This window comes from Marmota marmota, unplaced genomic scaffold, assembly GCF_001458135.2.
Source record: "Marmota marmota marmota unplaced genomic scaffold, marMar, whole genome shotgun sequence".
Lineage (NCBI taxonomy): Eukaryota > Metazoa > Chordata > Mammalia > Rodentia > Sciuridae > Marmota > Marmota marmota.
In genome coordinates, this window is record NW_025999842.1 from 48,579,585 (window position 1) to 48,591,935 (window position 12,351).

The window sequence follows — 12,351 nt, forward strand, 5'->3', positions numbered from 1 at the left end:
GGTTTATACACAATAGAGGAAAGGAAACCATCACAAGGTATAGAAAAGACAGGAAAAAGCTTATACTTCTTTGTCTTGGAACTAAGATCATTTTCATTCCAATGACCATATTAGATACACTTGTGGTACTAGATATGGGATGGCACGTTCTAAACATACAGGATGGCAGGTCAAAACATACAGCAAGATTTTATCTTTTATTTAAAATTTTATTTGTTATTTTTAGTTATATATGACAGTAGAATCTATTTTGACATATTTATAAAAACATGGTATGTATCTTATTCTAATTAGGATCCCAGTCTTGTGGATGTACATGATGTTGAGATTCACTGTGGTGTATTCATATATGTACATAGGAGAGTTATGTCAGATTCATTCTACTGTCTTTCTTATTCCTACCTCCCCTCCCTTCTCTTCATTCCCCTTCAACAGAAAGAGTTAATCTAGCTGTCTATTTCTACTAGTGTTGAAATTTATCATTACCACTCTTTGGTTAATCCAATGGGGTTAATTTAATAAGTTTAGTTTATTTTAAATATAAATGTAAATGTTTTCTTACTCTAAGGATTCCATTCCTTAGACTGAAAAATGTTAACTGTTTTTGGTCAAAATTGTATCTCCAGAGATATTGAGGGAATTTGTATCATTTTTTTGTTTTAATCACAAAACACGACTATAACAAGCTAATTACTTTTATATTTTTTGTTAAACTTAGAATTTTTAAAAACTTTCTGATACATTTCTACCATTTGCAGAGATAGAATAGCATGATGCTTTTCTCACAAAAAAAACATGTTTAGTCATGGCCAAGTCTATCTCATGTTGACAAAACATAATTTTCAAAAAGATAACATGACTTTAAGATAAATGTAAAGTGAGCAAGTCAAAGATTTACTAACTCTTAATGAGATAGCCAATTAGAATGTAAAGCCTGTTCAAAGAGAATCAAAGAGATTAAATGAATAGAGGACTGAAAGAAAGTTGGAAAAAAAATCACTAAAATTCTAGCTTTTGGTATGATAGAAATTATTTGTGCTTCTACAGAAAAATCTATTTGCTATCAAACAAGATTCAATTGTTGTTTATTGCTGCTTGTTTTCTATTAACTACAATTCTCATTGAGTTGTAAAATGAGTAATAATGAGTAATCTAGATAAAGATAATACACCTAGGTAATTAAATAAACATAGATAAGCTTTTTAGATAATTTCAAGCTTTACATTAATACAAAATCTAGTGATTAGTCCTACTTTTGCCTGTTTCTTTTGGGAGTTTTTCTTAACAAAATATACTCCTCATTTTCCTCCACTTCTCTTTCAAAATTTTAGATCATTTCTTTTTTTTTTTTTATTCTTTCTAATTACACTTATTGAAATGTAATCTTTTGGTTTCTGAATCTGATAATAAAATATTTGGATTTGTGTTTTGTGAGTCTTGCTTTTTATTTATTTATTTATTTATTTTTTAATTTTCTATTGTGGGTTGTTCAAAACATTACAAATTTCTTGACATATCATATTCCACATCAGTTACACATCCATTGATTTACATATTGCCATACTAGTGTCTGTTGTGCTCCGCTGCCTTTCCCATCCTCCACCCTCCCCCCTCCCCACCTCTCCCCTCCCCTCCCCTCCTCTCTCTCTACCCCCTCCACTGTATAACCCTGAGGGTCTCCTTCCATTACCATGCAATTTCCCTTCTCTCTCCCTTTCTCTCCCACCTCTCATCCCTGTTAAATGTTAATCTTCTTCTCCTGCTTTTCGTCCCTACTCTGTTCTTAGTTACTCTCCTTATATCAAAGAAGACATTTGGCATTTGTTTTTTAGGGATTGGCTAGCTTCACTTAGCATAATCTGCTCTAATGCCATCCATTTCCCTGTAAATTCTATGATTTTGTCATTTTTTAATGCAGAGTAATACTCCATTGTGTATAAATGCCACATTTTTTTTATCCATTCGTCTATTGAAGGGCATCTAGGTTGGTTCCACAGTCTTGCTATTGTGAATTGTGCTGCTATGAACATCGATGTAGCAGTGTCCCTGTAGCATGCTCTTTTTAGGTCTTTAGGGAATAGACCAAGAAGGGGAATAGCTGGGTCAAATGGTGGCTCCATTCCCAGCTTTCCAAGAAATCTCCATACTGCTTTCCAAATTGGCTGCACCAATTTGCAGTCCCACCAGCAATGTACAAGTGTACCCTTTTCCCCACATCCTCGCCAGCACTTGTTGTTGTTTGACTTCATAATGGCTGCCAATCTTACTGGAGTGAGATGGTATCTTAGGGTGGTTTTGATTTGCATTTCTCTGACAGCTAGAGATGGTGAGCATTTTTTCATGTACTTGTTGATTGACTGTATGTCCTCCTCTGAGAAGTGTCTGTTCAGGTCCTTGGCCCATTTGTTGATTGGGTTGTTTGTTCTCTTATTGTCTAATTTTTTGAGTTCTTTGTATACTCTGGATATTAGGGCTCTATCTGAAGTGTGAGGAGTAAAGATTTGTTCCCAGGGTGTAGGCTCCCTATTTACCTCTCTTATTGTTTCTTTTGCTGAGAAAAAACTTTTTAGTTTGAGTAAGTCCCATTTGTTGATTCTAGTTATTAACTTTTGTGCTATGGGTGTCCTATTGAGGAATTTGGAGCCCGACCCCACAGTATGTAGATCGTAGCCAACTTTTTCTTCTATCAGACGGCGTGTCTCTGATTTGATATCAAGCTCCTTGATCCATTTTGAATTAACTTTTGTGCATGGCGAGAGAAAGGGATTCAGTTTCATTTTGTTGCATATGGATTTCCAGTTTTCCCAGCACCATTTGTTGAAGATGCTATCCTTCCTCCATTGCATGCTTTTAGCCCCTTTATCAAATATAAGATAGTTGTAGTTTTGTGGATTGGTTTCTGTGTCCTCTATTCTGTACCATTGGTCCACCCGCCTGTTTTGGTACCAGTACCATGCTGTTTTTGTTACTATTGCTCTGTAGTATAGTTTGAAGTCTGGTATCGCTATACCGCCTGATTCACACTTCCTGCTTAGCATTGTTTTTGCTATTCTGGGTCTTTTATTTTTCCATATGAATTTCATGATTGCTTTCTCTATTTCTACAAGAAATGCCGTTGGGATTTTGATTGGCATTGCATTAAACCTATAGAGAACTTTTGGTAATATCGCCATTTTGATGATGTTAGTTCTGCCTATCCATGAACAGGGTATATTTTTCCATCTTCTAAGATCTTCTTCTATTTCTCTCTTTAGGGTTCTGTAGTTTTCATTGTATAAGTCTTTCACCTCTTTTGTTAGGTTGATTCCCAAGTATTTTATTTTTTTTGAAGATATTGTGAATGGAGTGGTTGTCCTCATTTCCATTTCAGAGGATTTGTCGCTGATATACAGGAATGCCTTTGATTTATGCGTGTTGATTTTATATCCTGCCACTTTGCTGAATTCATTTATTAGCTCTAATAGTTTCTTTGTAGAGCCTTTTGGGTCTGCTAGGTATAGAATCATATCATCTGCAAATAGTGATAATTTAAGTTCTTCTTTTCCTATTTTGATGCCTTTAATTTCTTTCGTCTGTCTAATTGCTCTGGCCAGTGTTTCGAGAACTATGTTGAACAGAAGTGGAGAGAGAGGGCATCCCTGTCTTGTTCCAGATTTTAGAGGGAATGCCTTCAGTTTTTCTCCATTCAGAATGATGCTAGCCTGAGGCTTAGCATAGATTGCTTTTACAATATTGAGGTATGTTCCTGTTATCCCTAGTTTTTCTAGAGTTTTGAACATAAAGGGATGCTGTACTTTGTCGAATGCTTTTTCCGCATCTATCGAGATGATCATATGGTTCTTATTTTTAAGTCTATTGATGTGGTGAATAACATTTATTGATTTCCGTATATTGAACCAGCCTTGCATCCCAGGGATGAATCCTACTTGATCATGGTGTACAATTTTTTTGATATGTTTTTGTATCCGATTCGCCAGAATTTTATTGAGGATTTTTGCATCTAGGTTCATTAGAGATATTGGTCTGTAGTTTTCTTTCTTTGAAGTGTCTTTGTCTGGTTTAGGTATCAGGGTGATGTTGGCCTCGTAGAATGAATTTGGAAGTTCTCCCTCTTTTTCTATTTCCTGAAGTAGCTTGAAAAGTATTGGTATTAGTTCCTCTTTAAAGGTTTTGTAAAACTCTGCTGTATACCCATCCGGTCCTGGGCTTTTCTTAGTTGGTAGTCTTTTGATGGTTTCTTCTATTTCCTCAATTGATATTGGTCTGTTTAGGTTGTCTATATCCTCCTGACTCAATCTGGGCAGATCATATGACTTAAGAAATTTATCTATGCCTTCACTATCTTCTAATTTATTGGAGTATAAGGATTCAAAATAGTTTTTGATTATCTTCTGTATTTCTGAAGTGTCTGTTGTGATATTGCCTTTTTCATCCCGTATGCTAGTAATTTGAGTTCTCTCTCTTCTTCTCTTCGCTAGCATCGCTAAGGGTCTGTCGATTTTGTTTATTTTTTCAAAGAACCAACTTTTAGTTTTGTCAATTTTTTCAATTGTTTCTTTTGTTTCGATTTCATTAATTTCAGCTCTGATTTTAATTATTTCTTGCCTTCTACTTCTTTTGCTGTTGTTTTGCTCTTCTTTTTCAAGGATTTTGAGATGAAGTATGAGATCATTTATTTGTTGGTTTTTTCTTTTTTTAAGGAATGAACTCCAAGCAATGAATTTTCCTCTTAGAACTGCTTTCAATGTGTCCCATAGATTCCGATATGTTGTGTCTGTGTTTTCATTTATCTCTAAGAATTTTTTAATTTCCTCCTTGATGTCTTCTATAACCCATTGATCATTCAGTAACCTATTGTTCATTCTCCAAGTGATGTATGCTTTTTCCTTCCTTCTTTTATCGTTGATTTTCAGTTTCATTCCATTATGATCAGATAAGATGCATGGTATTATCTCTACTCCTTTATATTGTCTAAGAGTTGCCCTGTGACATAATATATGATCTATTTTTGAGAAGGATCCATGTGCTGCTGAGAAAAAAGTGTAACTGCTTGATGTTGGGTGGTATACTCTATATATGTCAATTAGGTCTAGGTTATTAATAGTGTTATTGAGTTCTATAGTTTCCTTATTCAACTTTTGTTTGGAAGATCTGTCCAGTGGCGAGAGAGGTGTGTTGAAGTCTCCCATGATTATGGTATGGTGGTCTATTAGACTCTTGAACTTGAGAAGAGTTTGTTTGACGAACATAGCTGCACCATTGTTTGGGGCATAAATATTTATGATTGTTATGTCTTGTTGGTGTATGGTTCCCTTAAGCAGTATGTAGTGTCCCTCTTTATCCCTTTTGATTAACTTTGGCTTGAAATCTATTTTATTTGATATGAGTATGGACACTCCTGCTTGTTTCCGAAGTCCATATGAGTGATATGATTTTTCCCAACCTTTCACCTTCAGCCTATGTATGTCTTTTCCTATCAAATGCGTCTCCTGTAGGCAGCATATTGTTGGGTCTTGTTTTGTGATCCATTCTACTAGCCTGTGTCTCTTAATTGGTGAGTTTAAGCCATTAACATTTAGGGTTATTATTGAGATATGGGTTGTTCTTCCAGCCATATTTGTTTATTTCTGTTACTAAACATGGTTTGTTTTCCTCTTTGATTATTTTCCCCCCCTTTACTGTCCTACCTCCCACTGTTGGTTTTCATTGTTATTTTCCATTTCCTCTTCCTGTAATGCTTTGGCGAGGATGTTTTGAAGAGATGGTTTTCTAGCTGCGAATTCTTTAAACTTTTGTTTATCGTGGAAGGTTTTAATTTCATCTTCCATCCTGAAGCTTAATTTCGCTGGATACACAATTCTTGGTTGGAACCCATTTTCTTTCAGTGTTTGAAATATGTTATTCCAGGATCTTCTAGCTTTCAGAGTCTGTGTTGAAAGATCAGCTGTTATCCTGATTGGCTTACCCCTAAATGTAATCTGCTTCCTTTCTCTTGTAGCTTTTAAAATTCTCTCCTTATTCTGTATGTTGGGCATCTTCATTATAATGTGTCTAGGTGTGGATCTCTTATGATTTTGCACATTCGGCGTCCTGTAGGCTTCTAGGATTTGGGATTCTGTCTCATTCTTCAAGTCTGGGAAGTTTTCTCGTATTATTTCATTGAATAGACTGCTCATTCCTTTGGTTTGGAGCTCTGTACCTTCCTGTATCCCAATGACTCTTAAGTTTGGTCTCTTAATGTTATCCCATATTTCTTGGATGTTCTGCTCATGGTTTCTTAACAGTCTTGCTGAGCTGTCTATGTTCTTTTCCAGTTGAAATACTTTGTCTTCATTGTCTGATGTTCTATCTTCTAAGTGTTCTACTCTGCTGGTAGTATTCTCCATTGAGTTTTTAAGTTGGTTTATTGCTTCCTGCATTTCTAGGATTTCTGTTTGTTTGTTTTTTATAACCTCTATCTCCCTGTATAGTTGATCCTTTGCTTCCTGGATTTGTTTGCGTAATTCATTGTCGAAGTGATCTTTCATTGTCTGATTTTGCTGTTTAATGTCTTCCTTGATACTCCAGATCATCTGAAGCATGTATATCCTGAATTCTTTATCTGACATTCCATCTGCTGCAGCTGTTACCTCTTCTAAAGTTGCGTTGACCTGCATTGCTTGTGGTCCTTTCTTTCCTTGTCTTTTCATACTGCTTGCGTATCTTTCCTGCAGGCGCGGGCGGCGGCTCTGCTCTCTCCTTATTCCAATTGGGGTGTCGTGGCTACCACGCCGGCAGGTCACTGGGCCTGTTCTGGGCGCTGGCGGCGGCTCTGTTCTGCCCCTACTCCAATTGGGGTGACGAGTGTACCACGCCGGCAGGCCACCGGGCCTGATCCGCCGGTCGGTTGCAGGTTTGCCTACCCTGCAGGCGCGGGCGGCGGCTCTACTCTGCCCCTACTCCAAATGGGGTGACGTGTCTGTCGTACCGGCAGGCCACTGGGCCTGTCCCGCTGGTCGGTCGCAGATCTGCCCACCTTTCGGGCACGGGTGGAGGCTCTGCTCTGCCCCTACTCCAATTGGGGTGTCGTGACTACCCCGCCTGCAGGACGCTGGGCCTGTTCCTGGCACGGGCGGCGACTCTGCTCTGCCCCTACTCCAATTAGGGTGGTGTGTGTACCACGCCGGCAGGCTCCTGGGCCTGATCCGCCGGTCTGTTGCAGGTCTGCCTACCTTGGAGGCGCGGGCGGCGGATCTGCCCTGCCCCTCCTACCACGCCTGCGGACCCCTGGGCCTGATCTGCAGGTTGGTCACAGGTCTGCTCACCCTGCGGGCACGGGTGGCGGTTCCGCTCCGCCCCCACTCCAATTGGGGTCACGTGACCACCACACCGGCAGGGCCTGATCCGGGCGTGGGAGAAGGATCTGCTCTGCCCCTACTCCAGTTGGGGTGACGTGTGTACCACACTGGCAGGCCACTGGGCCTGACCCGCCAGGCTGTCACAGGTCTGTTTACCTTGCAAGCGCGAACGGCGGCTCTGCCCTGCCCCTCCTACCACGCCCATGTACCACTGGGTCGCGGGTCTGCCCACCTTGCGGGTGCGGGTGGCGGCTCCGCTCCGCCCCCTCTCCAATTGGGGTCACGCGGTCACCACGCTGGCGAGCCGCTGGGCCTGCTCCGGGCGCTGGCGGCGGCCCGGCTCCTCCCCTCTGGCTCGACGACAAATCGAGAGAGACTCGGGTGTCTGTGCCTCACCCCCCCTACCAGGAGACCAACTGTTTCTGTCGCCGCTGGTATTGATGAAGTTCTCTCCTCCGCCGCTTTCTGATGACATCAGATCTCTGCCATGTTGGTATCCTATGCGAATGGCAGCATTTCGTTCCCCTTGCCGGGCAACCAAAGCAACGGGTGAGTCCTGACCGGCCCTCAGCAGGACCCGGACCGAGAAGCAGTTTCCGCGGGCTCCTAGCCCCGGGCCAGGGAAGTTCCGGGAGCCGGAACTCGGCCGCTCCGTGCTCGGTGTAAGCTCCTATAAGTGTAGGCTCCAAGAAGCAGTCCCCGCGGGCTCAGTTCCGGGAGCCGGAATTCGGCCGCTTAGTGCTTGGTGTATGCTCTGATAGGAGCAGGGTCCAAGAAGCAGCCTCCGCAGGCTCCGTGGGACGGTTCCGGGAGCCGGAACTCGGCCGCCCCGCGCTCGGTGTTCGCTCCGATAAGCTCAGGTTCTAAGAAGCACCCAGGCGCTGAACCCTAGCAATCTGTCTGCAAGCCGCAGGCGAATGGCAGCCTGAAATTACCTGTTCTATGGCTGAATGAGCTGCGGTCAGTCGAAAACAGGGATGGTGACGTCAGCTTTCCAACATGGTGGCTGCTGGCCTCCTCTGTGGTCTGACCGGTGTGGAGAACCGAGATGGACCGCTTCCTTCCCCCGTCTCGAACCCAGAATTCAGCCCTGAGTATGGTGCTTGCACGGCTGGCAGAAACTGCAGCGCTGTATCCCTGCGTCGCTATCTCCTCGTTTCCCAGCGCGTGCTGCAGACTCTAGCCGCGGGGCGATTTGCTGAATAAGTAGTGTTACCCTCCGTGCGACAAACCTCTTGCGTTTGAGTCCCCGTAGCCGATCCTCGTGCGATGGAAATCCTTCCTCCAGGTTCCGGAGCACCCCACTATTGCTGGAAATTCCTAACAAGATAGCCTTTAGCAGTCCTGACTTGTCATACTCCCACACAGTGAAGCAGCACACGGGGGCAATGCACTCCCCTCGCCGCCATCTTCCCTCGGAAAACCTTTAGATCATTTCAAAGCAAATACTAGAGTTAACATCATTCATTTGCAATTAGTTTCAGAATGTATGTAAAAAAGATAAGGATTTAACAAAATTATGATACCATTCATTCACCTAAAAACATCATTAATAATTAATTACGGTCATTGAATACCCAGTGTTCAAATTCTTCTCCTTGTCTCCTAATATTTTTTTAAAAGATTGAAGCAGGATCCAAATAGATGCTATTTATTACAACTGACTGATATATTTTAAGCCCTTGAAAAATATATGCTTCCCTCTTCTTTTTCCCACTTGCAATTGGAGAAATGGGGTCATTTTTCCAATAAAATTTTCCATTCTAAATTTTGCTGATTGCATCCTTTGTGATTTAAGAAATTTATCATACCATACATTTCCTGAAAATTGGTAGATCCAGAGGACTGTTGAGATTAAGATGTAATTTATACATTTCTTTCTTTCTTTCTTTTTTTGCAAGTTACTTTGTACATGACAGTGCTACTTCCATCCAGAGGTCCATCATGTCTACTTGTGTTGTTTTGGGAATATTAGACATTGAAAATTATTCCTAGATCCATTCAGGGTTGCAAATGGTGACATTCATCCTCTATCATTTCCACTTTATTATTTAGCTGGAATGCACTAAAAGGAGAAATATCCATGAAGCAAGAACTTTTTTGTTGTTGTTAAGATTTTAATCATTTGTTAAATTTTGCCCACTTGATATAATTATTTCCACTAGTTATTTCTTTTTCCATGTATTCTTTTCTCTAGATTGTATATTTATATTTATTAAACTGACTTATTTTAGCAGCTTCTAGAGAAGATGTTGTCTATGGGGAGGTAGGGAATTTGAAAAATTGTTAACCAAAAAAAAAAAAAAAAGGAAATGTCCCTTTATAGCTGAAGGAATCCCTGGTTTTTTTCCTCAGTAGATTGGCTTCCTGGCATTCAATTGGTACAGATTATGGATCTCTGCAAGTTATTATTGGCACAGTCCTTGCCAACTTGTGAAATAACAACTTATATGTTTTGGAAGAATTTAATTATTGGAGTGACACTATTAAGCAGTTCAGGAAGATCATGTCCACTGAATACTTGCTTCCCTTTTTTGTGTGTGGTACAATAGTCTGAAGATTTTGATCTTCTGCTCTGCAGGAAAAACCTCTTGGGTGGAAGAAGGCTGCACCACAGCTGAGCAGACTCAGTGTCCAGAAGGGTGAGCACGAGTGATGTTGGGAATTTCTTTTCTTTGATAGCTGGCACATGGGACAGTAATTGAGAAACAGAGTGGCATTTCCTTTATTTATTTTTCAAAACAGAATAGTTTAAAAAAGATTGGATTCCTTGTGGATTCAAAGACAATAGACTTGTTGGCTTTAACATTTTCAAAGTTCTTTATGTTAATTTAGTATATTTATGGTTCCCAACATTGACTTAAAGTTGGTTAGAATATTAAGTAACATTCCCAAGGTTCTATGGTTAGTACTGGAATTTAGATTGAAAATACTTCTGCTAGAACATTTTTCTGTTAATATCTTGGCACTATGAATTTCTTCTTACTGAGGGATGGGGACGAGGTTCACAGAAGGTCATATAGGATAAGGAAGATCCTATAAAATGGATGAGGTGGGCCTCATTGAGTGAGCACAGGTACAGAACATGTGAGGTTAATACCCCCCGCCTCACAGCCATTCAACCCATGCTTCTCCTTCATATGTTTATGACAGCTGCTTACACAGCTTTTCCCAGGCTTGAAGATGTCCAGAATGCCTCCAAGCAGGGGTATATTTTCATTCCTTCCTTTGTCCACCATGCCCTTCACACTTTTCTGGGCCCAGCAATGGAAGCATGACAGTGAGGTGGAAGAAGAAGTAAGAAGTATACCTGATTTTAGGAAGAATTGGCTGAACACATAAAAAACAGCATTATTTCATTTAAAAAATGTGTACAGAACCATACAGTGGCCTATTTCCAACTATTTAGAGACTAAGGCACAGAGATTGCTTGAGCTCATGAGTTTAAAGTGAGCCTAAAAATTTGGGGAAGGAAGGCACAGGTTGTTCACATTGAACGTACATTGGCAATGAAAAAGACTGGAGAGATTAAGCAGTGTCAACCTTTAGAGCAGGAGGGCAATCTACTTGCTGTTTCTGGAATAGGAGGTGGGGTTTGCAAGTAGGATGTGTTGGCACCTAGGGGGGTGGGATGGAATTTGAGTTAGAAGTTTTAACATACATTCAGGAATGTAAAACGGACTTTTCTTCTGCTTGGCCTATAGCTTGTTAACTAATTAACCTCCCATCTGTAGGGCCTTTCATCCTTGCAATTAAATTTAAGAATCTTAAGAATTTTTTCTTATTGATGGATAAAATGCATCTGTTTTTGTACCATGCTACTTTGGTTTGTCCCAATCCTCAGATCTAGCTGTCTTCTTTAGCAGCTTATGCGTGGAAGAGCAAAGGATTTAGAATAAAAAAGAGATTTGAGTTGGAGTTCTGGTTTTGCCTGTGGGTCTTGGCAATAGTAACTTCTCTGAGCTTCATATATAAAATTGAATAATAATAATAATGCCAAGTTCAGAAGATTTCATGTGAGAATTAAGTGGTCTAAGAAAGTGAAAATATTTGCTACCTTCTAAAACAATAGTCTAACTTTAATTCTGGTGTATGGTACACACTAGTTACTCAAAAAGTTAATATTTTTCTAGTGGGATTCTTCTTTAGTCACTTATTTTATTTAGATGAACCTGACATTTGAACCTATTAAGTTGTTCCCAGAACTAATTAGCATATATTCAGATGGACTTTTCTCAGGGTCCAAATTACACTGACAATTCATCTCTGACAAAAGCATAATAATGATAACAGGTGGGTTGGGGATGTAGCTCAGTGGTATAGTGCAGGCTTAGCATGCATGAGGTCCTTGGTTTCATTCCCAGTACTAAAATAATAATAATAATAATAATAATGACAGCTAATATTTATATAGTTCTTATGAGGTACTGGTACGTACTTTACACAGAGTCATTTTTCATGTTATATTATTCCTATAAAAATCCTTTGAAGTAGGCTCTATTATCTATATTCCATGCCATGTCATTCATTTAATAAAATGGAGGCATATAGCTGTGAAGCACCTTGCCCCCAGTTTACACTGCTATGATTGCTGGAGGCAGGAAGTCAACTCTGGGAGCAAGGCCCTAGAGTCTCTGTGGCTTGGTGCTTCTCTCAAATGATAGTCTGAAGCTGCGGCACTGTGAAACTGACAGAAGAGGTAGAGGGGAAGAATTTTTTGTGTGTATGACCCTAAGACTCTCCCTCTTATTGATATTTGGAAGAAGATAGACCCTTCTTGCTGGACATTTAAATAGCATTTCTGTTTGCTTGTTTGTGTGTCTTATTATTTTACTAGTGATCCAAGTATAGTAAGAAATTGTGGGCTCTTTTGTCAGGCTGATGTAGACCAATAGCCTAGCTCTATCTCTCCTGGCAGTGGGAAACCTTGGGTAACTTATTTGATCTTCTCTGTCTCACTGATAAACTAGAGGTGTGTCCCAATTCTATTGTTTTTTTTTTTTTTTTTTTTTTG

The 12,351-nt window shown here is 40.2% G+C and overlaps 1 protein-coding gene across 3 annotated transcripts in view; it reads left to right on the forward strand.

Annotated features, from left to right (window-relative positions):
* Enpp3 (ectonucleotide pyrophosphatase/phosphodiesterase 3) overlaps positions 1-12,351 on the forward strand; it is a 107,639-nt gene that overhangs the window by 25,708 nt on the left and 69,580 nt on the right. For all 3 annotated transcript variants that reach the window (XM_048798423.1, XM_048798424.1, XM_015501305.2), the window contains one exon: positions 9,919-9,979. In XM_048798423.1, the coding sequence (XP_048654380.1) occupies positions 9,919-9,979 (61 nt within the window). The remainder of the gene's footprint in view (positions 1-9,918; positions 9,980-12,351) is intronic.